Here is a 26351-nt window from a genome sequence, read left to right on the forward strand (position 1 = left end):
CATGAAGCCCAGTGGGACGATAGCACACCTGTGCCAATGCAGGCATTCCTGGGCACTCACTGCCTGGCCAGTGGCCCCCTCTGGCCACACCCTCAGACCAGGTTTCATGAAGTTAAAAAATGCAGGGGTCCATTGTTAGGTGGGGAGCCTGACTGGGGTCAGAGAGTACAGGGGAAAGACATCAAGATCCACCCAAGAAGAGGAGCAGCTGTGCCCCAGCTGAGTGACTCCAGGGATTGGGGTGGATGCCCATGTGGCTGTTCAGCCTCCATCACCCTGTAGGATCTTCTAGAGGTCCTCAATCTCTCCAAAAACTGAAGCATAGGGGGCCCCTGCCTATACTGGTCCACTGACCCTCTATACCCGAGGTCACCAGGGCTCAAGCCACCAGCCCCCTGTAGTGCCCTTCCAACCCCCCCCGGGGCCATGGAGTTTCACCCAGGTCTGCAGCCTCCCTCCGGCAGTCTGCAGGTGGGTTCCTTTCAGGTCCTTGCAGTTCTCTTGCCTACTCAACCCAAGAGGGCGGGACCTTGGCTCTCCCCATAGAGCTTGGACTCAGTCTCAGGACCAAGGGTCCCCGTATGGAGGTATCAGGTCTCATCAGCCAAGAAGGGAAGGGGACCAGGGCCAAGAAGGGACCAGGTAGCCTCCCTGGGAAGAGGTCTCAGCGTGGGGCTCAGGCCGGGGCTAGATCACAGGGGAGGCAGAAGAGGGGACAACAGGGCAGGACCCAGGAGCCTGGGATGGATGCTGGGCAGCCCTGGCCCCTCTGGGTCCCACCCACTGGGGTCAGTGCCAGCTTGGTCCTAAGACCCCAGGACTGGCCCTCCTGAAACCACAGACTCTGCCCCAGCACCTGGGGAGGACCCGCTGGAAGAGCGTGGGAGGGGGTGTGCGCTAGGTCCCAGCCAGGGCTGTGACACATGTGCCTGGGGCAGAACAAGAGGACGGAAAAAGTGAGTGCAGGGCGGTGCAGGCCGCTTTACGGGAAAGCGGATGCAAAGTGCTGACTGGTCCCCGCTTCACTCTCGGTTCTTATCTGAGCCCAGCTACGCCCGCCTGCAGATGGCCTGGCTCCGCTAGCACCAGGCAGACACTTAAGCCGGGGCTGGTGGCTCAGAGCGACCGCTTCCTCCCTCCCGCGCTTTGTCTTTCTCTTTTCTTTTTGAGTATCAGTTTGGACTCGTGTTCTTTCAAATACATTTAAAGTGTACTAATCATCATTAGAAAATTTCTTTTGATACTCAAGGTGCCCGTCGTCCTGTTTCCTTGCCTTTGGGGACGGTGAGTCTGGGCCAGGCACTTCTCTCACGGCAGGGACTTTCAGCAGAGGCTGAAGGTTCGCCAGGCACTGCTGACTTTGGCAGTTTCAGCAGGCATAGTCTGTGTAGTCCCCATGACTCTGTGACCGCTCAGTGCTGTGGTTGGCCCCGATGTTTCTGCCGGGGGCTGGTGGGAAACGGGTGAATGCTTCTTGACTTCCAGATGGTGTCTATCCATCCCCAGCTTGGTACTTCCTCCTGCCATGCCTAGGGCTGCTCCCCACAGCCTCCACAAGCTGTGTCATTTTCAGACTTTTGCCAATTCTGGCAGGCGTAGTTTAACTTGTGTTTTTCTTATTATGAATAAACTTGAATGTCCTTTCACCGTTCAAAGAATATATGCACACACATGTACACACGTGTGTACACAACACACACATTTATATGTACATGGACACATCTTTATGCACATGTATACATGTACAGCACATGTTTATGTACACTTGTGTACACATACAGCTATATTCTCATGTACAAACACATACACACAGACATGTATTCACACATATTTTTGTGAAACAGTTGGTTACATTGACTGCCTTTTTTTTTTTTTTTTTTTTTTAGGGATGCGATTGGGGTTTGAACTCAGGGCTTCACACTTGCAAAGCAGCTGCGTTACCACTTGAACCACACCTCCAGCCCATTTTGCTGTGGTTATTTTGGAGATGATCTTGTGAACTATTTGCCCAGGCTGGCCTCAAACCACAATCCTTGCAATCTTAGCCTCTCAAGTAGCTAGGATTACAGGCGTGGGCCCTGGGTGCCTGGCTTCTGCCCACTTGTCTGCTGTACTTTGGGTCTCACCCTCTTCCAGATTTAGATTTTACACAATTTATATAAGATCTTTTGCTTGTGATTTTCTTGCCATGCTAATTTTTTTGTTTTTCAATTGGTGGGAATGAGTGTGTCAGTCTTTCCCTGAACTTTCCCCTGACTGAAATTCCTTACTAGCTAGGGCTTGCCCTGTGCCCACGCTGTGAAGGGCACACTCCCCGTGCTTTTCACACTCTGCTGGGCTTGCAAGTATAACTCGGAGTGCCCTCCTGAGAGGCTGCCATCCACCCAGCACTTTTCTTTAGGAATCTGCTCGGTTCTTGTCTCCCCTCTCTCTGCCCAGCACCCAGGGTCTCCTTGATGGCCTCCGTTCATTTTCCTTTCAAGGTTTTCTTGGTTACTAGCTTGTTTGCTTTTCTGAATATACATTGTGTTCCAGAAGTGTGGGTTTTTATTTGGATAATGTTGACCTTACAGATCAAGTGGGACGAACTGCCATGACTGAGCAAACCACGGTGTCCCGTGGAGAGGCCAGGTCTGCGTCCAGCATCCAGTGGTTCCTCTGGGGCCTGTGTGTTTCTCCAGGTTGTGCCTCATTTGCATTTAGCTCAAGTGGACTCTGCTCTGTCCCACCTTCGCCTTCTCCCTGCCCTGTTTGGACAAATGAGGGCTGTCTGTTTCTGGACGCTAGCCTCCTGTCTGCTGTACCCCTGGTTTCTTACTATGCTAGCTTTCCCATGAGACTTATTGGGCTTTCCAGCACCCAGCTTGCATCATCTGCAGGGCCCCAACACCTTCCCTCTGACCCTCATCCTGCCTGTCTGGGATGTGATGACTCCACCCCGCCTCACCCCTCCTCACCCAGGATGGACCCAGAGTAGTGGACTCAGGAGGAGCTCAAAGGTCTGGGCAGCTGGTGGCAGCTGCAGCACCCAATGGCCTTGGGCCAGCTCCCCTCCCCCACTTAGGTGGGGTCTGGGGAGGAGTGTCAGCTTGTCCCTTTGTCAACAGCCAAGACCCCGGCGTGGTGATGGGCTTGTTGTAGTGGGTATGCCCCTTCTTTGGGGGAGTCTGTCTCGGGAACAGACCCAGCCCCGTGCATAGGGCTCACTCGTCGCCTGGTGCAGCCTCCCCGCTCCACTGCCGTGGCCCTGGCACCAGCGCTCCTGGATAGGGGAAGTAGATGTAGACACAGCTGCTCAGGGGACGCCCTGTGCAGGGCGGAGGAAGTTTGGGGTTCACAGACTGTGGGATCCTGGGAAGGCCTGGGGGTGAGGAGTGTGGGGACTGCTCTCCCCCGATACACTTGGCAGCTTTTCACACCTGGGAGGCTGCACGTGTGAGTGGTTGAGTGGAGATGAAGATGAAGGCGGGAGGCCTGCCTGTTTCTGGTATTTCATTCAGCCAGGACTGACTAGGCCAAGCCTCAGGAAGGCCATACGTCCTCACCCTGGCCCCAGCTTAGTGCTGCAGCCCTGCCTGCTTGAGGCTGGCCCTCTTGCCCTCCTGCTCCCACAGCCTCTAAGAGCAGGACCAGACTTCTTAAGGCCTTTGTCATTATTTAATTATAATATTATAGAACCAAAGGAAAGGGGCTTCAGAGCCCTGACCGCAGAGATGCCCACTGGTCAGTCTGGGTGTTGGCTGCCCTGCCCTAGATGATGGAGTGCTGAAGAGACACCTGTGCCACTTTGTCCTCCACTTGAGGGATCTGGCCAAGGCCTCTTGAAATAACACTGTGAATGTCCAAGAACTGGACTCCCAGGAGAGGATGAATGGGGGGGGGACCCCTGCATCACCCTCTGCCACCCTGACCAGGGTGGCCACAGTTGGGATGGGCCAAAGCCAGCCTTCTCCTCCCTACCACTGATAGTGGGGGGATCTCAGCCCCTGCCCCTGAGGGTGAGCAGGGAAGGAGTGGAACATCATTGGAGGCAAGTGGGCTTCTAGCTCTGCCTCAGTTTCTCTGCTGTAGAAAGGGCTGGAGGTGCAAGAAGCTCTTCTGGTCTTTGCTGAAAATTCCCTAGGGCTGGAAGGCTGCCAGCCCTGTGGAACCCTGTCCCAGTGCCCCTGTAAGGCAACCTTAGGTACTGTGTCCATTGTGCACCTAGGGGTGGCTCATGGGGCTGGCTCCAAGACAGTCTCCAACCAGGCCCCCATCTCCAGGCACAAGGGTCCCTAGGAGGCTGCGGGGCCATAGCCCATGAGTAGCAGGAAGATTCAGGAGGTAAGGCCTGTCCAGTCCTCCCCATCAGGGATCAGTGACCTGCTGCTCCCAGCTTGCTGTGAACATTAAGAGGAGTGTCCCTCGATGGGATCATGCCTGGGCAGGGCTGGCACAGGTGTAGGTCATCACCTCGGCCTGCTCAGCTCCTGGGAGGTCCCCGCTCTGCACTCTGCATGCTCCTCCTGGGGAGGAAGTAACACTGGGCTCTCGGTGGAGGGTCTGCAGGACACTGGTAGCTGAGGAAGTTGGTCAGAGGGGCCAAGAACAGTGTCCATCCTCGTGCTTCACAGGCCGGGGACCCTGAGGGCCATCAGCTGAGCCCCTGCGGCCTGGGTTTGAGGCACCCAGCCCAGTGGGGAAGACGATGGTGGCATACTCTGTGTGTATGCAGGGTGCCGGGGGCTCTGAGGTCTTCTCTCGACACTGGAAGTCTAGCTCCCCATAGGCCACGGTGAAGACAGGCACTGCCGAGGGGTCCTCTTTCTTCAGGGGGAGAGGAAGGAAGGGGTCAGCCAGGAGGCCCACCCATGGCCAGCCCAGGGAAGGGGACTGTATCCCTACAACTTATGCCACACACCAGAGGGAGCCTGTGCTCAGTGATTCCCGACACTGGGTTTGGGGCTTTTGAATCCAGGCTATGATGGCTGTCCCCCGTAATGCCCTTCTGTGTGATCCAGGATGCAGCCCCTCCTGTCTGCCTCAGTTTCCACCTCTAAACTGTCTTTGGCAGTTTTGCAGATTTAGGGTTCCAAAATGTGACTTTTCTGGCTCTTTTCTGCCCAATATAGGATAAGCTACAGCCACACCCACACCATGACTTCACTGGTGTGCACCCTGGGGCGGGTGTGTTCTTAGTGGGAAGTGTGATTTTGGGGTGGACTTGGGTCCATAGGCCGCAGTCCTGTAGGCCCATAGCTGCCAGCCCTGCCTGTGCCCAGCCCTGCAGGCAGAGTGTGATGGTCACTCAGGAAGGGACCCAGACTCACCAGAGGCTGCTCCTTGCTTCTAGGTCTTCCGGTCTCTGCAGAGAAACACAGTTTGAATCAAGGGGCAGATGCAGAGTTGCCCTTCTCGGCGTGGGGAGGTCTTACCTAGGGGTCCCTGTTGGTGGGGGCTTCATCAGCCCAGAAGAGGTCTAATCCTCAGAAAGGACTTTCTCCGGGCTCACATCTTCCCCGAGCAGCAACCAGGAGTCCCCAGTGTGCCTTTCAACCTGGCACACTCAGAGATGCTATGAGTGGCCCTCCCAGCTGGTGCTGCCCAGAAATGCTGTGTGCTTTTGCTCTGTGGTTGCATAGAGGGGGTGCAGGGTGCCTCAAGACATTTGGAGGAGGGACTGAGAACCACTGAAGCAATGAACTGCCAGGGACCTGGCCCTGCTGTGAGAACTGTGCTAGGCAGTTGCTGTTCCCTGGGCTGGGGTGGGGGTACACAAGGCCCAGGGCATCCAGAGTCCAGCTCTGGATGACAGTGACAACCATGACCTCCCCAAGGAGCCTGTCCCAGGACAGCAAGGCCCAGAGCTGGCTGGTGGGCAGAGCCTGGGAGCTCCTCCCAGGGGTGATGATCTGGGCTTGGCCCCCTCCTGGGAGGGGCTCCAGGAAAACCTATTAGGGTTCCTCCTTCAAGCCTGTCATCAGTGATTTAGTGAGGATCAGTGGCCTGGAACTCCCTGTGTGGGTGTGATGACCACAGGCCCTCGTGGTTAGGTCATATATGTGTCTGTGTGGGCAGTGAGCACAGGTTCTCCTGGTGCTCAGAGTCTGTGGGGTTGGGAGGTGGGGCTGTGGTGAGATGGGGAAGGGCTGTGACAAGACTTACCTGGCATGTTCCTGGAGTAGAGGGAAGTCAGGACCCAGGCCAGCAGCAATAGCACTGGGATGCCCACTAGGACACTTGTGACACCAACAACCAAGCCTTGAAACTGGCCTGTGGGCCTGGGCGAAGGGCTGGGGTGCACTGTGGGGGTCTCTGGGACTCTCTCTGGAGGACCATAAAGGACAGGGGTCAGTGATCCTGGGTGATCAGAGGGTGCTCCCTTCAGGGGCACCTGCCCTGCCCTTTGCAGGCCTGAAGAGTCTCCAACTCAGACCAGCAATGACTGTCACGTCCCTGGGTTCAATTCATTTTGGAGAAAGTTGCTACCCATCCCACCTCCCTCAACGACAAGTGGGGCTGGGGTGCTTCCACAGGGGGGTGTCAGGCAGAGCCCTGAATGGGGGCCTGGTGGATCCCTGGGCACCCTCCCAGGCCCCCTGGCTGCACCTGTCACCGTGAGCTCTGCGCCAGGACTCTCCTTGATCTTCGTCCAGGGGGGCAGGAATATGGCTCCACAGAGGTAGATCCCGCTGTCGTTACGCTTTGTGGCTGTGATGATCATGTGGAAGTCGTGCCCATTGGGCAGCTGTGCAACCTGGAAGCGGGGGTCTGGGCCGGGCTCACTGCGACCCTTGAGGAAGGCAGCCAGCTTCTCAGTCTGGTTGCTGGGGCTCAGCCGGTACCAGTTCAGCACATGGTGCTCCGACCAGTTAGAGAAGCTGCAGGTGAAGATGGCATCTGCCCCCTCGGACACTGTGAGTCGGGCTGGGGAGAAGGTGAGGGGGCTCCAGGGCCTGCTGGGGGACTCTGAGATGGATGAGAACATACCAGCTGAGAAAGAGGCTTGTCTGACTTTCCCTGCCCACTTTCACAAATCCCTGGGGATAGAGATAGCTTTTGCAGGACCCCGAAGGCTGGAAATCCCCTGGGCAGCCTGTGGTCCCTCCTTGCACCCCGGGGATGGGGTGCTTGCCTCCACAGCAGGCTTTGCCTTCCCCTCTGTTGAGACTTGCGGCTGGGGGCTCGGATGCCCTGCGGTCCACAGAGGGCATCCTTGCCCAGCCCACATGTGCTGGGCCTTATCCGGGGTGCCCTCCACGAGGTCAGCAAACTCTGGGAGGCCATACCTGTGGTCTCTGATTTACAGTGTGAAATTGCGGCTCAGAGAGATGCAGAGAGACCTTAAACTGCTGTGCACCTGACTTGGAGTGTGTGCCAGCGCCCCTCAGCCCCCGGCCTACACCGTCACCACCTGGGATGTGGAGAAAGGGCCAGTGCAGGGGAAGGCCCACGCCCAGCCAAGCCCTGTACAATCCTCTGTCCTCTCCTCCCATTGGCCGCCGCCTCCTCACCAGATGGAGGCACCAGCCAACCCCCTGCCTGAGTGCTCACATAGCAAGCAAATTCTGTCATCCACACGTCCTCCAGCCCTGCACCCCCAACACTGTGCCACCCGGTGTCAGTACCAGGAGAGGCCATGTGGCATTGGATGATGTTTGCTGGACATGGCTCCCCACACAGGGCGACACAGAGGAGCCACACAGGCTGTGATTGTCATGGCTACTGGGCTTAGCCTCTGAAGCTGTTGTGGTGATGGGCTCAGAGGGATTGAGGTGATGGAGGACGGGGGAGGAGGAGGAGCAGGAGGAGGAGGAAGGGCCAGATGAGGGGAGCAAGCGGTGGAGGGGCGAGGTCTCACTTTGCATAGGGTGAACGGGTGTCTGACATCAGCTTCCTCTAGCTTAGGAAGGAAGCTAAGGGTCTGTCAGCTGAGTGTGTGGGCGGAAGGCCAGAGAAGGTCCTGAGGGCATCTCACTGCAGCCCTGCAGGGAAGGCAGCCTCCATTCCCCCCAGGAGAGGCAGGGTTGGTGAATCACCCTGTTGAGGAGGCAGGGCTCTCATGTGCCCATCAGTCTGTGGTCACCATTTCTTCTCCCCGCTCTTTCCAGCCTTTGCTGGGTGAGGGATGGCCAGGGCCAGACCTTGCAGACCCCTTCCAGTGCCACTGGATTTGAGAGCAAACACGACTCATGAGCTGGACCAGGAGGCTCCCCACAAAGGCTGGGGTCCTTAGATTCCTGTGCAGCAGTGACGAGACCTGAATATGGGTGGCTCTGGGCGGGGGAGGGAGAGTTGTGGCCCATGCAACTCTGCAGCAGCCAGGAGGCCTACAAGGGCCAGGCCTGGGCTAGGGTGTCCAGCGGGCTTTTCCCTCTCAGCAAGCATTACCGTCTCATTCTTTGCTCCTCAGGGGTGAGACAATACCAGCCCTTTCCTTGGTCTGTGATTACATGTGCAAGCCACACACAGCTACCACATCACACCATGTGTGTCCAAACCACACGTTAAGAGTATGTCACGTTAAGAGTTTCCCTTGGTAATATCCAGCATCTTCTTTATACATTCACTCAAGAAACATACAAGCTGAGTGAGGTGGTGCACATCTGTAATCCCAGCTACTGGGAGACATAGATAAGAGAATCATGGTCTGAGACCAAGCTTGGGCAAAAACACAGGAGCCTATCTGAAAAATAATTAAAGCAAAAAGGGGCATGGCTAAAGTGGTAGAGCACCTGCCTAGCAAGAATGAGGCCCTGAATTCAACCCCCAGCACCTCCAAAAAGAAAAAGAAAGAAATATATGAGCCTTTTGAAAGAAAACCTTAAGCAAATATGGTAAGGTTGGGCTCAGATCTTGCAAAACTCATGCTCCAGTGTTGAAACACCAGGTCTGGGAGCAGGGGTGCCACTGGTAGGTTTGGAGGCCACTTCCACACTGACAAGACCCCCTGCTCCTGGCTAAGCCAGGGGCCCCTTGAAGGCTCTTCCCGTGTGTTCAGGTCTTCTTCCTTTGGGACCAGAAACCTGGGACCCACAGAAGAGCTCCCAGTAATCTTTAGACTGGACTGCACCTTCTCTTCAACCCATCCAAACTCACTGTCTCAACCAGACCAACCACCAAAGCCTCCAAACGGATTCTCACAGCTTCCCAAGGCCAGGAGGATTGTAACAGCCTCAGCAGCTCCTGTGGTCCACGGGCACTTCAGGGCACCTCTTGGCCAGTCCTCATCTGCTGTGTGGCTGTTAACCTTTAGACCATGGTGTGTCCTCGGGGAGCTGCTGCCACTTGGGCTTTCCAGCCTGGCCTTCAGGTGCTCCCAGGGAAGCCCTTGCTGGGGACTCCAGGGCACAATAATTGGAGTCACTTTTTTGGCTTTGTCTTCCCTTTGCTGCATGGGCCCCACCCTGACTTTGCCCACCCCCAGGAGCCTGCCTGGTCGTGTCCAGGCCCCGGGCTCCCAAGTCCCTTCTTATAGTCCTGAGGCTCCACCCAGGATGGTTGCTGTACCCTCTGTGCCCCATTGCTACCATGCTGCCTTCTGGACGCCTCTAGCATACTCCTAGATGTCTGTTCCCCAGTGTCCCTGTAGTCCACCCAGAGGTAGCAAGGGTGAGGACCCTCTCACAGAGTCTACCCTTCAGCTGTGAGACCAGGGCTGACCCTGGTGCCCTGCTGCTGCTCTAGAGCTGCTTTGATCAGGGAGTGCTCACTTACTGAGGGCACGGGGGTGGGGAGAGTCTGTTGGGGGACTCCTGGTGACCAGCCAGGGTGAAAAGACAACAGGGAGGACCCAACTGAGCATTCAGCCCACCCAGGTAGAGGAAGTGGTCCCTAGGAATGAACAGGCATCTGAAAGCCACTGGGAATCAGGCCAGGATCATGTTGGGTGTGATGGGGGCTGGGTGGGCTCAGCTCAGAGCAGCACCACAGAGGCCTGGCTCCCCTGCGCCCCGGGAACGTGGAGGGGACCCCATGGTGGCTGAGGCCCTGGGAAACACCTCTGGGTCTGTGCTAAAGGCTGCCTGTGGCTGTGGGGACAGACAGGCGGGGGAGGGAGGCTGTGGATGCCTGTGTGCAGAAGCGCTATGTGGTTAGAGAACACAAGGCCACCTCAAAGGTAGATTATAATTTTTTTTGGAGACAGGGTCTTGCTCTGTAGCCCAGGCTGGCCTTGTCCTCCAGATCTTCCTGCCTCTCCTGAGAGCTAGGTTACAGGTGTGCACCCAATACCCAGTGTTTAAACGGGTCTCTTTTAGCATCCCAGCCTCGCACTTACTTGAGCCATTCCGCCCGCCCCCCAGCACGCTGACTCCTGGGCACGCTGGGTACCGATTTCTCCGTGCCCTTGGGCCGTGAGTAACCACGAAGCTATTGTTACATTGTTTGTGCAGTTAAAACTTTCACTGTTGTCTATTTGAAAAAGCTCATGGTGGGACTTTCTCCTTGACAGCGTGCATGTCTATGAGGGACCCTCTGGGCTCTTTGGTCTCTTGTATCGCTCTGTCCCTTACTCACTGGGTCACCTGGGACTGCACGGGGACCCCGTTTTGGGGTCTAGTTGAAGTTGTTCACCCCCTTTAACCTGGGGGAGGGGCTTAAAGTGGGGCAGCATCCCTTTATCCCGCCTCAGCCTGTTCCAGGACTTTTGCTCCAAGGGGGCCTGGCGTGAGGCTGGTGATGTTGGAAACCCCGGCCTCCTGCTGTTCTCTCGGCCTGACCACCCCTACCCGGTCTACCTGGGCACTCTCCACCTAGGGCCATGCCATGTACATTTGTCCCCAGAATTCAGGTTGGAAACTCAATCCCCAAAGTCATGTGCTAAAGGTATTTGGAGCGAGACCTGTGGAGGTGGTCGGGGTATGAGGAGGTGGATTAATTCATGGACTTAGTGGGCTGTCAAGGGAGTGACTTGGCTGTAAGAGCTCTCTCTGGCACCTTGTTCTATCTTGCCACGTGATACCCTGTGCCACCTCGGAGCTCTGAGAGTCCCCACCAGCGCAAAGGCCCTCACTAGATGTACCGCTCATGTGCTCAACCTCAGACTCCCAGTCTCCAGAACTCTGGGCTCAATAAACCTTTGTTCTTTATAAGCTACCCAGTGAGTGGAATTCAGTTCGAGCAACAGGAAACAGACCAAGGCTGGCCATGTACTCAGGAAGCCTTCTGGGCCTCCTCAGTTGGCAGAGTCTTGCCAGGAAGGTAAATCAGGGCTGGGGATGTGGGTCAGTGGTGGAGGACTTGCCTGGCATGGGTGAGGCACTGGTAACAGCAAAGAGGTAGCATTCAGAGATACGTCACTGGCTGATTCCTAGTAAGGTCGTCTGGGGTATTTCCACAGACTTCACCATTCCCCCTGAGTTTGCTCTTGGACTCATGTAGGGAGGTGGGCTGCTGGGAGAGGGCTGTCCCTAGCAGTGCCCGGAGACAGTCCTTCCAGGCAGAGGCTGGGCAGTGAGGACCATGAGGCGAGCTCAGAGCAGGGCCACCGGGCAGCCGCCTGGGCTCAGAGCCCACAGTACAGACGCCACACTTCATAGTTGTCAACTTATCTAGGCAAGACCTGTCTGGTGTACTGAGAGCATCGTCAAGCGGGCTGTTGGGGTCTCCAGAGACCCCACATGTCATTTATTCATAGCGAAGGGAAAAGACCCTTCACCCATGACCCAGTATGGCATCCCTTGAAGGTCCCCCCTTCCGCAGAAGTGTGAGCACACCTGTGATTTTCCTGGCCAAGGTGCAAAGCCCTTCAAGCAAACCTGAGAATTCCCTCTCTCTGATGGTGGCGCTACACCCCTCACCTGGACTCCCCGAGAACACAGGGGCTGACAAATCAGAAGATTCTGCAGACGTGACATCCAGGAAAAAGGAAAACAGTCAGAGATGTCCTGGGGCCATGGGAGCGGCTTCCATGCCACCTTGAGGGGCCTTGCTGGGAGTTGGAGTCTGAGGGGATTAGCCACAATGAGGTCACACTGGAGCAGGGCTGTCACTCTGTGGGACCGGTGACCTTGTTAAGGGAAATGCAGACACAGACAAGGGCCAAGGCAGAGCAGAGGTGGGGTGATGCCGCTCTGCTTCAAAGAGCCCAAAGGCTGCCCGCAAACCCATAGGCTGGAGGGAATCCTGGCACACACAGGGTCGGAGGAAACCACCAACCAGTACCCCATCTCAGACTTCCCGACTCCAGAGCCCTGCGATGATGCAGTCCTGTCGTCCAAGCCCCAGTCTGTGGTACTTCACCATGACATTCAGCCAACCAAAAAGGAAGCAAATGGCTGGTACACTCAAGGCACAGTGACCACACCTGCAACTCCAGCTCTCAGGAGACCAAGGATCTTGGCTTTGAGGCCAGCCTGGGGCTGTCTAGCAAGACCCTGGTTTTTTTTTTTTTTAAAAAAGACAAGCCAAGCGTTGGTAGCTCACACCTGTAATCCTAGCTACTTGGGAAGCTGAGATCAGGAGGATTGGAGGTTTGAGGCCAGCCCCCGCAAAACATTAGTGAGACTCCAATAGCTGGATGTGATGCTGCATGTCTGTCATCCTAGAAATAGTAGGAAGCATAAAATAGGACGATCACAGTCCAGGTCAGCCTGGGCAAAAAGTGACACCCTTTCTCCAAAACCAGAGCAGAAAGGGCTGGAGGTGTAGCTCAAGCGTGCCTGTCCAGCAAGCATGAAGCCCTGAGTTCAAAGCCCAGTTCCGCAAGTGCCAATCTGACAAATTAACCATTCCAGGGAAGGACAGTCCCGTCGGTGGTTTTAATTGTAAGTTGAAAAAAAGAAAAAACAACAAATCTGACTTTAAAAAGTGTGTCATGGGCCATGCTAGGTAGTTTTCATACATGGTCTGATTCATTCTCGTGATCCCGTCAGGCAAGCATTGCTATCTCAAATTGTAGCTGAGAAGACACTGAAGAAGTTGGGTGCTATGTCAAGTCACAAAGCTCACAAGTGAAGGCTTTGCTTATTTATTTATCTAGTTTTGGTTTTCTGAGCCCAGACTGGCCTCAAGCTTGAGATCCTCCTGTCTCAGCCTCCTGAGTGCTGGGATTACAGAAGTGTATAACCATACCTGGTGAAAATGAGCACAAAGCCCCAGTCTCACTCATTCTTACTCATTAGAACAGGAAAACTACTGGATCTGGGTTATATACTAAAACACAAGTAAAACATACACAACGAGAGGGGTTATCCACGGGAGTGACCGAAACAAGAAGGTGAGTAAATGAGGACATGAAGGAAGATGTGTTCACAGCAACTGGGTCTGAGACTAGCCTTGCTGAAGCACTCTGTGCTGAGTGCTCCAGGTAGGGAAACTGAGGCATGCCACCTTTGACACTCCCACCCGACACAAGCTGGAGCCAGTTAAATTACATAAATGTGTCTTCTGTCTGTCCTCACTTTGGGGACATGCGTTGCGTGCTGGGCCACCAGCGTGTCATGGCCCCTTGTTGCCCCAGTTCCTCCTCCTGAGTGACAAACTCTTGCTACTACCCTGGCTCCTGGGCACTCTGACAAGGCCCCCAGGGGCATCTTTGGATGCCCCTTGGACCACTGTCTTCAGAGAGCAACTCCCTTCCTCTGAGAGGCCCTGGCAAGGACAAATCTGGGAGAGGGCAGAGACAGGAGCCCCCCACCCCCCAGCCATGATAATCCTGAAGGGGGCTGGGGCAGAGATGCGTGAGGGCCATCAGGCATGAGGATGTTGAGATGGCTATCTGGAAAGGGGAGTCAGAGTGGCCCCAGGGGTATCACCTTGTCTGGGCCCTGCAGTGGCCATCACCTCTACCCCATGCCACACCCTGCAAGCCCAAAGGAACAGCCCCAGGCCTGGAGCTGGGGAGCATCTTCCCCATGCCTCAGGTTTCCCGTGCAGGCTGGCCTGGCCCAGAAGGCAGAGGGAAGAGGTTTGAGGGGCTGAGCTGCAGTGTAGGCGCATCACAGCCCAGAGGGAGGCCTTCCCCATTGTGGAGAGTTTGACCAAGGGTTTTTCAGCAGGTGTCCGTACTGGTGCTCAGGGGCCAAGGCTGCCGTAATCAGGACCTCACCTTCCTCAAAGTCCTCTGTGGACACTGAGCCATGCCCTGAGGTCTGTCCAGAGACCCAAGCAAGGCTGTACCCTGGGCCCGTGAGAGGGACAGACATGGCCAGCCAGTTTTTACCCAGACAGCTGTAAGTTGGCTGTATTAGAGAAATATTACTAAGTCATCCAACCTGCAGTGTCCCTGGGCAGGACTGGTTCATTGCTGAGAAAACACAAGTGAGGACCAGAACACCAGAACTACATAGTGGCCCAGGCTGGGACTTCGGTCAGCTAGACCCATCGTTCTATAGAAAGGGATGCTGGCCCTGTCCACCTGACATCGGGACCAGCTGAGATGAGACAAAAGTCCTGTCCTGCCTGTTCCAGAGCAAGGAAGGTGGAGACTAGAGAGGGCGCCTCACCTGCTGAAGCCACACATGACCCCCAGAGTTGTCCTTCGTGCCCTGGGGGACTGAACCCACTATAGGTGCCCTCCTCACCAACAGAGACGAGAGTGTAAGGTTCCTCCAATCCCTGACTCAGTCACCGACCCTGAGCCCATGCCCCTAGGAACCCACGTACCTAGAAGCCACCCTGGCCACCAGGCCAGCTGCAGCACGGCCCAGGTAAGCGGCCAGGGAGCCCGCGAGATCTGCATGCCCGGGGGAGCGCCAGCTGCGCCTCTGTCTGCCTCCTGTGCTGCTCAGACAGAGGTGGCGGTGGAAAGGAAACTGTCCCGGGTCAGGTGGAGGGAGGGGACCTACCCTTGGCCCCCGCCCCCTCTTCCTCCACCTCCACAGGAGCGGGAGGGCTGGGGAGGGTGAGTGGGGGAAGGGAGGGAGGGGGAGGGGGAAGGGCTGGGAGGGAGAGATGCCCAGGGAGGGCTGGGGGACAGGGAAGGAGGAGGTGTGGGGAGGGAGAGAAAGGGGAGAGATAGAAAGACCGGGGGAGATGCAGTGTGGGGAAAGAGAGAGAGAGAAAGAGAGAGAGAGAAAGACAGACAGTGTGCTCTGCCCCACCATGGGGTCTCTCCATCTGGCCCTCCCTGGGCACTTTTTGACCTTTCAGTTCCTTACTTCAGTGTCCCCTCAGGGGCAGGGACTGGGGGCTTCCTGTTCCTGGGGAGGCTGGGACTGTCTGCCTGGCTCAGGTCCCTGACTGAGGTGAAGGGTGGGCTGGACCCTGACCCATCCCTTATGAGCTCCCTTGATGCCTCAGCATGTGTGAACCAGGCTGGCTGCCTGCCCATGTCGACTGCTAGGGTCAAGTGCCCGGACAGGCCTCTGCTACTCCCCACCCACCCTGCCTGCTGGAGGGGCAGCAGCCAGCACAGCCCTCCTGTGAGCCCCCAGGGGCTCAGGCCCAGAGACAGCTGAGACCTGGGCTTGGGTCTGGGCTTTCCCTCCTGGCCTGCCTAGACCCTTCCCCTTGAAGATACCGGGCTGTCCTGCCTGAGACACTGGCCTCTCTCCCAGCAACCACAGTGGCCTTGGGTTTGATGTCCTGCTGCTCTGTCCTGGCTGATTTCCCCTGTGCCTTCCCTCAGGCCCGACAGCAGGCTTCCAGATCTTCTCCACTGCCCCCCCGCCCCCCCACCGCCCCGCAGCCTCTAGTTCCCTCCATTGGGGGTGGGGCAGGCCTCTGGTGATCTCACCGTGCTCTGCTCTCAGCATTTTATCTCCGTGAATGGAAATAGGAAAAATGAAACTGCTGATATTAGTGATGAGGTGTGTGGGTCTCGCCAGCCTAAAATAACCAGCCGGGCCTGGAAACCGCCTGGCAGCTGTCTGGCTGGGGAACTGGCTGGGCTGTGAAGGAAATGTTACTTACACGGGTGGAAAAAGAGCATCAGAGACAGCGAGCGAGTGAGTGAGCGATGAAGCAGGCTTTATCAACGAGGCCGCTCCCAGTCTCAGCTTGGGGTGTGTAGGCGGCAGCAGGAGGGGGGGTCCCCTCGGCCAGGCCCAGCAGGCAACCTGCTGCAGGGGGAGCCTTCCTGCTCACCCCTGTGGTCTAGGGTCAGCAGGTCCCTCCACTGGGCTGGGCAGCAAGACTGCATTTGGCCCGGGGCTGATTCTGGATATGTTTCTGTCATCCGTCTATCATCCGCATTTGGAGTTTAGTCTCTCAGAGTCCCCAGTCTCCTGTGGGGACTCTGAGGCTCTGTACTCTGCAGGGACAAAGTGGCCACTGAGGATTGGAGGTGCAGCTGCTTGGGTAGGAGGGCACCTGGCCTAGCATTGCACCCCTGGGGTCCCCTCGCCACCCCAGGCTTGTAAGTGACAGACAGCTCTCCAGAAGCCAGGAGGGGACCTCTGCTCACCTCCCTCTGGTGGGAGGAAGGGCAGGAGTTCTGGGTCTGGAGCAGCAAGGTACTGGGGCTGATCCTGGGGGTGCTGGGTGGGACCTGTGCCTCAACTTCACACTCTTGACCTCTTATCAGCTCCTGCAAGCACACAATTCTCAACACATACTCTCCCCAGACACATGACACTCCTCAACACACGACACAACCTCTATAACACACTATTTCCCAACGCACACACACCTGACGCACACACACAATTCCCAACACACACACACAGTCCCTAACACACACAGTCTCCACACGCACGCGCACACACACTGTCCTCTACTGCCTCCTAGCCCAAAGAGGAAAACCCTAGGGATGCAGGGGGCCAGCTGTGCTGCCCCCCTCCCGCCTTCCTCAGCCTTACTGCAGGGAGGTCTCACCTTTTCCCTCCCCAACCCACTTTCCTAGCAGGGGTCTTTGCTCTTCCAGATAAGGGGCCTGGGCTGGGGTTTTCTGGGCCACACAGAATTCAGTGAAAACAGACAGGCCGTGTGTTTGGCTGGGTGTCACGCTTTTTGCAAGTGTTAACTGTAGATTCACCGCAGGGTGAGAAACCGTAGATGGTCCTGTGGCCCACCTGGCTATGCGGTCTGCTCTCAGGTGCTGCCCCAAGGCCATGGTGAGGGTAACCCTATCCCTTGACAGAGCTGAACCCAGAAGCTGGGGTGCCAGGCATGAAGGGGCAGGGCCAGGCGGACCTGCTGCAGAGAACACAACCGGGGCTGTCCATTGATAAATGGCAGGGACCTCACGCAGTGTCACTTGAACCTGGATGAGCTCGCAGTTGTCACCCAGGGGAGGGGTGATGTCGCCTCACAGAACACAACCCCCCAGGACCTGTGCTCTCAGTCACACCTCTTCACAGTGACCCTTGGCCTTCAAGTCAACAGCGGTGCAGACACGGCATGGTAGAGCCAGTGTGCAGGGTCTGGCTTTCCACAGGGGACTGCTCCCTGAGTGCCCTCCAGCTGTGTGCAGCAGCTCTCTGGTCCCTTTTGGTGCTGAGCCAGGGTCCCTGGTATGCCATCCCCTTGGGGGTTCTTGGGGATATGGATGAAGCTGCCCTGGACGTTTGTGTGTGGTCGGGTATAAGTGCCAGTTTCCATTTCGCGAGTGTAACCACTGGGTGTGAGGTCACCTTTCCATTTGGGAAGACTGGTTCCCATCTGTTTGCTCTTGCTGGGAGGACTGGGGTGTAAATGCTCTCAAATGGAGCCATTAAGGAAGCCACTGCTGGCCAGGCCCCGAGAAGGCCCCCGCCTGCCTCCCCTCCTGGGCTGGGAAGAGAAGCATTAGTTTCCAGGGTGTGGGCCTGGAGGCTGTGACACCAGGAGCCTGTAGGACGGAAAGTGGGGGACAGAGGGGATCCCCATGTTTAGAGGCAGCGGGAAGTTTCCGTTCAGGCGGGGACAGGGCCAGGAAGTGCAGGAAACAGAAGGGTCACCCTGAAACTGCTTCTGTGCAGGAGGGAGGCGGAAGGCAGCACCCTAAGTGCTCCTGACCCAAAACCCCACGGAGGGGGAGTGAGGTCCAATGGCGCAGTGCTGCCTGGGGTGGCAGGCCCCACGGCCCATGTGGCAGCCTGATTCACAGCTATTTCTGAGGTTGGAACAGGAAATGGTTAATAGTGTTTGCAAATAAAAACTTTCTGTTCCACCCTGCTTCTGAAACATTTCCCAGAAGTTAAAGGAAGAGCAGCTTACTTATCTGCCCAGTTCAAGGCCGGAATTTTAAGAGAGCGAATAGGACATTTCCATACGTTATCACACAAGTGTTCCTCAGAGCAGGTGATTTCTAAAGCCTCTATTTCTCCCTGTTTTCTACACTTTCTAGAATGCAGTTAGTAGTTTAAAGTGTGCATTTATATTTTAAATTTCCCAATGTGTGTGTTTGTCATACGCATGTTGTGTGTGCATGTGTGTGTGTGTGTGTGTGTGTGTGTGTGTGTGTGTAGGTGTTTGGGTTGTATATTAACACCTTCCTGCCTTCTCATGCTAGCACAAGAGACATCACTCAGGGCCTTGTTGGTGACTCAGGTGGCCGAGGTGCAGCCCCACCTGGGTGCTGAAGTGAGCTGGGCTGAGGTGGATGCCAGGCAGCTGCTCTCTTGGTGACTGGAACAGCCCTGGGCTCCTGCAGCTATCATTGTTCCTTCCAGGGTCCCAACCCAGGGCTTCTGGAGGGAACAGCCACTGAGATGCAGGGGACAGAGCGATGGCCCACCTGGCTGTGATATCTGCTCTCAGGTGCTGCCCCAATGCTGTGGTAAGGGCAATCCCAGTCCATGACAGAGCTAAGCCCAGAAACTGAGGTGCTGGGCACAAAGGGGTAGGGCCAGGACTGGCCAGGCTGTCCAGCCACAGTGGGCCTGGCTCCTTCTGATGGTTCTTCCCTGTGGTCTACTTACCTCTTGTCCCCAGCCCCATCCCAGTCACGGGAGCCATCCTTAGGGAGGGCCAGTCAGACAGACAATGGAATACAAGTCCCAACCAGGCCTTGGTTCAAAAGCCTGTCCTTGCAGGGACACCGTCCAGGGAGTATGGGCTGGGGAGGGGACCTGTGTCACTTCCAGGTTGGACAAAGACACAGCTTGAGGCTCTCACCACACCCAACTTACATCCACTGTTCTGATGAGGACGAGGACAATGTTTCTGGCCAACTGGTTTGTTAGCTGACTGGGGGCTTTGCTGGCCCTTGGTTTGTGGGCCTGGGGGCCATAAAGGGGCAGGTAGACAGAAGTCTCTGCACTGTGGCCTGCGCTGGGTGTCTGGGGAAGTCAGAACAGGTCTGAGGAGACCAGGAATTCTGGAACGAAGGTCAGAGGTCACTCACTCTTGCACTTGATTAGGGCTGGAGTTGCTATTGACCCTTTCCAGGTGGTGGGGCCACAGTTACAAAGCTTTTCTGAACTCAGAGCCCGAAGAGGTGGCCAGGCCGTGGGCAACTGAGACTGACTGAGGTGGGGAGGTGGAGGGAGTGGCCGGGAACCACCATGTCCACAGGGAGTACTCTGGGCCAAGGCCGCGAAGAAGGGCGAGCAGCAGCCACCTCCACAGATCCGTATGCGGACTGGACTGTGAGCAGGACCACGGGACCCCACCCACAATGGCCCCAAACCTACCAACCAGCCCCAGGACTGTAGGTACAACCCCAGAGTGTTAGGTAGGATTGGGACAGCCAACCTGTGGGACCAAAACAGGCAGAAAACAGCATTAAGACACTGTGGCAGCTATTTTTCTAAATCGAACAAGTAACTGCGAGTCAGGTGACCCAGAAGTAGGGACTATGGTGACTCTGGACCCAGGCCTTCAGTATGTAGCGTCCATCCTCAAGGATACCTCCTGGCCTAAAATGGCTGCTAGAGCACCAACCATCAACTCCACACTGATGAGCAGAAGAAAGCGAAAGTGGAATGAGAAGAGTAGGGCTTTTCTCCAACTCTCTGGCCCCATATCAAGGTGCCTTCCCGGAACATCTCACAATTGTCACACTGAACTTCAAGGAAGAAAGATGTCACACATGTGAAAGAGCCCAAAAGGAGTTTCAGAAGTGAAAAATAAGAAAACATCAACAAAAGCCTTGTTTGGCAAGACATGGTGCAGACTGGACAAAGATGAAGAGAGAATTCATGAACTCGAAAATGAGAAGAAACCAGTCAGCACTTGGGGAAGAGAGGCGGCAGCTGTGGGGTTCAGATGAGGCAATGGACGTTCATCTGGGGCCCAGCAGAGAGGTGAGATGGGGCCGAGCACCTGGCATAACCTTGGGGATCCTTGTCTATACCTGGGTCTTCTCCAGGGTCAACCATGGAGAAGAGACACAGTCCGTACCACCTGCGAGCTCGAGCAAGGATAAGAATGGAGAAGAGCAATCTGTCCACAGCAGGCTGGGGGACAGAGAAGAGCCGTGACAGTTGGCCAGCAGCAGAGGTAGGGCTGGGTGGATGTGCTGAGTGTCCATGTGGCCACTCCTGGGCCTCCCCACTGAGGGGTGGCAAACAGTCTGGAACTTGGAGACGGTGGTCCTGTAGGTGCTGTCACCTTCAGCTGGGTGACCCAGAGAGCACAGCGAGCTGACACTCACTGCAGGGAGCCATGCCTCTGCCCTCAGGGCCAGCAGGAGCCCCTGGGCCACAGACAGAGGATATAAATGCCGCACAGGAGTGTGAGGTCCATTGGACGGTACTGTCCTCTCCAGGAGGGTCTGTGGAGTGGCCATTGGGGGATCTTCCCCCAACCTCGGTGTGCTGGGACATGGCCTTGCTGGCCACCTGGCAGCTCTGGCAGTGTGCACTTCTTGTCTTTGGGGAATCAAAAGTGGTTCAAAGACTTCCTGAGAGTAGGCAAGCATTTTATGACCTCGGGTCTGTCCGGCTGCCTGTCAGTGGCCACCAAAGGACCCAGGTGTGAGCTGTTCCCTGTCAGCGCTGATCTTGAGGTCTCCTGAGTCCCCTGCAGGGACCAGGGGCTTTAACAGAAGGTGAGGTGCTATCCCTGCATCCCTGGGCATCTTTCAGACCCGTGGGCTGCCGACCTGGCCCTTTCCCTCTTGGCTGAGCTCTTTTCTCAACCCGGTTTTTGTTGTGCCCTAATACACTACTGCTGTACAAGACAGTTTGGCTGAATTTCACAAACAAAAACCTCCAAAAGGTGAGAGAAGCCAGACAAACACACACACACACACACACACACACACACACACACACACACACAATCTGTAACGTCCGTTTAGAAAGCTCAAAAGCAGCAGCCACAAAGGATAGTTTCTAGGGTTACTTCTTAGATGATAAAGCCACAAAATGCAGCTCAAAGTAGTGGGGAAGCCAGGCTAGTGGGACCTGGGGGTAGGGCACACAGCCAAAATTGGAAGGGAGCAAGTGAGGGGTTTGGGGTCTGAGGAGATTCTGTTTTCAGACTTTACAAAAACTTGTGAAACTATGCATTTATGTCTTAGGCATTTTTATGTAAATGCTTGGTATTTCTCTTTTCACTTTCTTGGGGTTTGTTTTGACAGTATTGGATTTGAACTCAGGGTCTTGGACTTGCTAGGCAGGTGTTCTGCCACTTAAGTCCCTCCCCCAGCCCTAGACATTTGGTATTTCGTATCAATAAAGTTTAAAGAAAGGTGGGTGCAGTGGTGCACATTCGTAATCCCAGCGGAGGTTAAGGCAGAGGATTTCGAGTTTGAGGCCAGCACGGGCTATATAGTGAGCCCGTTTCAAAAAAAATGCAAAATGAAAGCAGAGTTTAGAGGAAAGCCCTGTGGGAAAAAGTGCAGTGGTACTTTTCTATAACGTTCTCACGGCCTGTTCGTAATGGCAAAGACTCAGCACCGAGCTGTTCAAGGACAGAGACAAGGTCAATGACTCATGGCATATCACGCATGGAAAATAACAGACACGTCACAGTGTGCTATGGGACACTCTTCATGACCTGCAGTGCAGTAAGAAGAGCAGGCTCCCAGCCGGGGCCTGTGAAAGTGGTCTTTACCCACACACCTGCCTGCAATGGCGCGGACACGCGTGCACCACAGGGCTGGTGACTGACTGGCGATCTCTGGGGAGCAGAATCACCTGCAATTTTACCATATCATGCTCTTTCCTGCTTCCCATTTCTCTGAGACAGACTGGTTGCCATGGAGACCGTGCTGTTGTCAAGACAGCCGATTGGCGGGTGCTTGGGTGCTTCCTCGGGATCCGGCCAGGCACAGCCATCGGCCCGCACTGCGGAGGACAGCAGCAGCATGGACGGGACCCGGGTGGACGTGTGGGCAGACACCTTCGCCCAGCTCATGGCTGAGAGGAAGCCCCAGGACATCTGGGTCCTGCATCCCCAGGAGAGCCTGGTTGCTGGGCACTTGGATGGTGGCGGTCTCCAGTACCAGCTGAAGGGGCTTTCGAGGTTTGGCTGAGGGCTTGGAGGCCTCCCTGGGAGAGAGAGGGGGCTGAAGGGACCTCATCACTGGCCCTTGGTTGGCCCTGGTCCCTTAGGCCAGGCTGGGTGTGGCAGGGAGTGGGTGCTATTGGGAATCTGGGCATCCTCCAGCCTGGTCCCCAACAGGTGGGTGGGGCCGGGTGCTCGTCACCACTTCTGGGAAGTAGAGGTGCTCAGTGCCCCCGCATGGCTGCCTGGGCCAGGGTCCTGGTGGGATGGTGTGGTTGGTGGCTTTGTTTTGCTTACTCTGGCTTCTCTGGCCAGTGCTGCCCTCTGATGTGTGCCTCATCTCCATTTCCACGACACCGCCGTGCAAGGTGGGCATTAGTGGTGACAGGTGGGAGCTGTATTGCACAGGTACCCCTCACTGTGGATGGCCCTAGGGACCAGCAGATGGATGGTCCTGCCTCAGGTGGAAGCAGAGGGATGCTTGGCCTGGGGAACACTGTCCCTAGCCCAGGGTACTGGATGAAGTGGGGGGCTGGGCCGGAAGCCTGGGTTGGCTGAGGGTACCACAGTCATGACACCCATGACACCAGGAACCTCCATCAGGAACTTGCTTCTGCGCTTTGGGCTTCTCTACCCTGTGAGGCATTCCCAACAATGCAGACACCAGGTAGGGGTGTGTAGGGCAGTGGAACCTCCTCATCTGTTGTTCAGACTTGGCCAGACCCTCAGGGTGCTGGTCTGTGTGTCACTCCATGGTGACACTGGGCAGAGAGGGGGTGTGCTGCCCTTTGATGTGGATGCCACAGCTCCCCAGCTCCAGTGAACCTCCCCCCAACCCTGGCCTGGTGTGAATCGGACCCTGGCCTTAGCTGCCAGGAAGTAAGAACAGTGGGTGGCACATTGCTCTAGTGGGCGAGCTGAGGTGTACACACTGATGCAGTGGTCATCTTGGTGGACAGACTGTCAGGGACAGAGACCGATGGCCCAACAGGAGCCACCTGCCTCCTGTGCTTCTCAGTGCTGGTTAATCAAACTTAAGTAGGTTAGAGGTTCTGGTCCTCAGGCACCATCCATGTCCACGTGTTCTGTGGGCTCACTCACGTGGCTGGAGGATGCAGGCATAGAGCACTTCCACCACCTGGAAAGTTTTCACTGGAAACATGGAAGCAAGGGTTCCCATGAAGCTTGTACAGCGGTCACTTGTCTGGAGACCTGAGGGAGGCGCCAGGTAGGCAAGAAGGCCAGGACCTAGCAGAGCACCGAGGGCCCAGCTGCAGGGCCTCCACAGCAGCTCTGTGTCCCCTCCCCTCTGCTCACCTGTCCCTTTTACCCGCAGGCTCCAATGCAGCCAAGGGTGCACCCTTGTCTGGAGGAGAGGGTCCAGAACCTTCCTTACTGGGGCCCTGAGCCCCTGAGTTAGTGAAGGAGGCAGATACCCAGCTGCCTTGCTCACATCTACACATGCTGTGAAGGTCATGCAGACTCATACACCATATCTACTCTGGGTCAGCCCTCTGTGCTCTTCAAGGTTCCCCATCACCTGCAAGGAGGGCTGACACCTGACAGGAGACAGGCCAAATTGCCTCTTCTCTTTTGGAATGGGGACCCATCAAAGCTTGCTTCTGCAGCACCCCATTTGGGAGCCAATGCCAGGCCTGTCCACAGGGCCGCCTCTCACACCTGTTAACCCCAACTCACAAAGCAGCAGAGAAGCAACAGGGTGAGGTGCCCACATGCCAGGCAAGTGAGTTCTGGTGGCAGACTGAGGAGAAGGCGTTTGCTTTTCAGACTTTCATAGTTTTTTGGGCTGCAGGCCAAGGGACCTGCTCTTCGCCCATGTGCAGACAAAGGGCTCAGGGTTACAGAGCTTATATGCAGGAAAGCACAGGTGCTGGGCCGTCTTGGCCACGGCCCTGGCTGGCTGGTGGGTGAGGTTTGAGGTTTGAGGTTTGAGTGTGGGATGTGGGGCCAGGTGTGAGGTGAGGCGCCAGGCAAGCAAGAAGGCCAAGCAGTAGCGGAGCACCGAGGGGCCCAGCCTTGGGGCCTCCACAACACCTTGATGCCCCCCCCCCCCCCCCCGCTCACACTTCCCCTCTTCCACTGCAGGTTCCAGTGTAGCCGCTGCCCGTGGACCTGGAACTCTGCCCATGTGCACATTCTCTTCCACCTGTGGTGGGACAAGGACAGTGGCCAGGGACTGGTGAAGATGCGTGTGTGGGGCCAGCAGTGCCAGCTGTGTCCCCCAGGCACCCTTGGAGACTGCCAGGTGAGCCCCAGTGACATCCCAGTCTTCCTTGGCAAGCTGGTCCTGTACATTCTGTGCAAGTGCTATGAGGACAGCTATGGCCCTGAACTGTACCCTGAGGCCCAGCCAGGGGACGGCTGTGAGGCCTGTGATCTGGGTGTCTGCTTCCTCCAGAGGGCGCCCAACCCTGCCTGGGGGCCTGTGCTGCAAAGCACCAGTGCCCTGGAAGACCGGCAGGCCACACATAGCTCTACCACTGATACCAACAGCCAACAGCTGTGTGCCCCGCACCGCTGCTCCGTGGTCAAGAGCACTAGGGGCCACAACTCTAAGCCCATGACCGTGCCCTTGCTGGTTATTGACTTTATCGAGGACCCTTTCTCTGGGAGCAGTGACTTCCTCAGTGAGGGTGACTGCATCATTGTCCCCTTCTCCCTTGCGGATGTCACTGACATCTCTGGAGAGGGCTCCCTCCTAGCAATTGGTGGCAGCAGGCCACCCATGATGGGCCAGGGCTCCATCTACCTGTTTGGAAGCTCTGTGGCTATACCTGATGGTAAAGGCATCCTGGTGAATGTCAGAGAACCCATCTTCCATGACCAAGGCCTCCTGGGCAGCACTGTGAAGACCTTTGAACTCAGAGGCTTCCTGTTTGGAGGCCAGGACTCCACACCCAGCCCCATTGGTGTGGCCAAGGGTCAGGGCCCCATCACCTTCCGCAACTGCAATGTCACTCCTGGGAATGACCTTTATCCAGTGTCCTACACCATTGGCCTCAGGGCCAATGGGGAGGGCGTCATCATCTTCCCCTTATCCTTAACCAACATCATCAGAGGCAAGGGCCCCTTTGTCAACATCACTGAGGGCACAGGCAGAGAAGATGGCAGCCAGAACCCTGCCTCTGGTGGTGGTGACCCCCCTCCAGAGACCCACAGGGAGGGCCACACTGCTCGTGAGGAGGGCTCTGTCACCTTCCCCTTCACCTTTACTGACACTGCTAATATTACTACTGAAAATGGCCGGGACCTGGTCACTGCTAGCCACAGCTGTCCTCCAGAGACCAATAGCCCTATCTCCATTAGCAAGGGTACCATCACCATCCCCTTCTCAGTCTTCCGTATCATAAGACACCAGGGCTCCAGCCATATGGCCAATGGCCCCCAAAGCAATGGCTTTGTCACCTATGGCTACTACAAGAAGAGGCGGCTGAGATCTAGGTTTGGCAAGTCCCGCTGCGGGTCCCGCCGGGAGGGGGACTTCCACTCCAGCAGGGCCTCTCGCAGGTCACGTGCGGAAGCCTCCGAGGACTTCTGGATCTGCGTGTCCATGACCATGTGCATTTTCTGGTTGATGTGCATGTACAGACTGAACCTCGGCGGTTACTAGCAGTAAGCCCAAGGCCTCCCCCTGGCGCCCATGTGCCTATCCTGCAGGCTGGTGCACGCAAAGCCGCCTCTGAGACTGCCCCTAACCAGCGAGTGTCTGCTGCCCGCCCGGGGGCCCACCCCTCCTATTGTCTCTTGTGTCCGTGGTCTCCTTCACGGAGTATGGGTTTTGTGGATGTCCATTGTGAGTGTTTTCTAAGTTGTATACGTGGGTTCCAGGTGTTTTTTCTGAATGTGTCTCAAACTCCAATAAAGCAAGAAAATATCAACACGCACCTAGTGCGCATCTAAGAAAGCTGGGTTGAGGCTGCTGACCGAGAGGAATTTGTGAGGTGGGAGGTGGGGGCGTGGTGGACTGGGCCTACCCTCAGTTCCAGTCCGGGGGTGGCAGGGAGCCAGGGGAGGGCTGGGGATTGTGGCCTGGAGAAGGCCCATCCAGTGCACGAGCCAGAAATTCCTGTCACTCATGACCAACCCTGGGT

The 26351-nt window shown here is 56.3% G+C and overlaps 2 protein-coding genes across 3 annotated transcripts in view; one reads left to right on the forward strand and one right to left on the reverse strand.

The window, feature by feature from the left end:
• The window catches only part of Rtp5 (receptor transporter protein 5 (putative)), a 35569-nt gene extending 9425 nt beyond the window's left edge, over positions 1–26144 (forward strand). The window contains exons 2-3 of one of the 2 annotated variants that reach the window (XM_074072294.1): positions 21982–22257; positions 24346–26144. In XM_074072294.1, the coding sequence (XP_073928395.1) occupies positions 21992–22257; positions 24346–25870 (1791 nt within the window). In that variant the 5' untranslated portion in view covers positions 21982–21991 and the 3' untranslated portion in view covers positions 25871–26144. Of the gene's footprint in view, positions 1–21769; positions 22258–24345 lie in introns of those variants that run through there. The other variant, XM_074072293.1, reaches the window with a different exon arrangement.
• Pdcd1 (programmed cell death 1) lies at positions 1906–14718 on the reverse strand. Its single transcript, XM_020157700.2, has 5 exons — positions 14587–14718; positions 6589–6948; positions 6145–6306; positions 5310–5344; positions 1906–4806 (listed from the first exon to the last, which is right to left on the reverse strand). The coding sequence occupies exons 1-5, from the start codon at positions 14660–14662 to the stop codon at positions 4573–4575; spliced, it is 867 nt and encodes a 288-aa protein (XP_020013289.1). The 5' UTR covers positions 14663–14718; the 3' UTR covers positions 1906–4572.
• Positions 26145–26351: the final 207 nt, after the last annotated feature.

Source organism: Castor canadensis, chromosome 4 (assembly GCF_047511655.1).
Source record: "Castor canadensis chromosome 4, mCasCan1.hap1v2, whole genome shotgun sequence".
In the NCBI taxonomy this organism is placed as follows: domain Eukaryota; kingdom Metazoa; phylum Chordata; class Mammalia; order Rodentia; family Castoridae; genus Castor; species Castor canadensis.

What these genes read in the sequence shown, in the direction of transcription:
- Pdcd1 (XM_020157700.2), bottom strand. Translation starts at nt 14,662, where the DNA reads ATGCAGATCTCGCGGGCTCCCTGGCCGCTTACCTGGGCCGTGCTGCAG. An exon ending in GTGGCCAGGGTGGCTTCTAG is followed by an intron (nt 6,949 to 14,586) that starts GTACGTGGGTTC and finishes CATCCATCTCAG; the next exon opens with AGTCCCCCAGCAGGCCCTGG. An exon ending in GAAGCAAGGAGCAGCCTCTG is followed by an intron (nt 4,807 to 5,309) that starts GTGAGTCTGGGT and finishes CTCCCCCTGAAG; the next exon opens with AAAGAGGACCCCTCGGCAGT.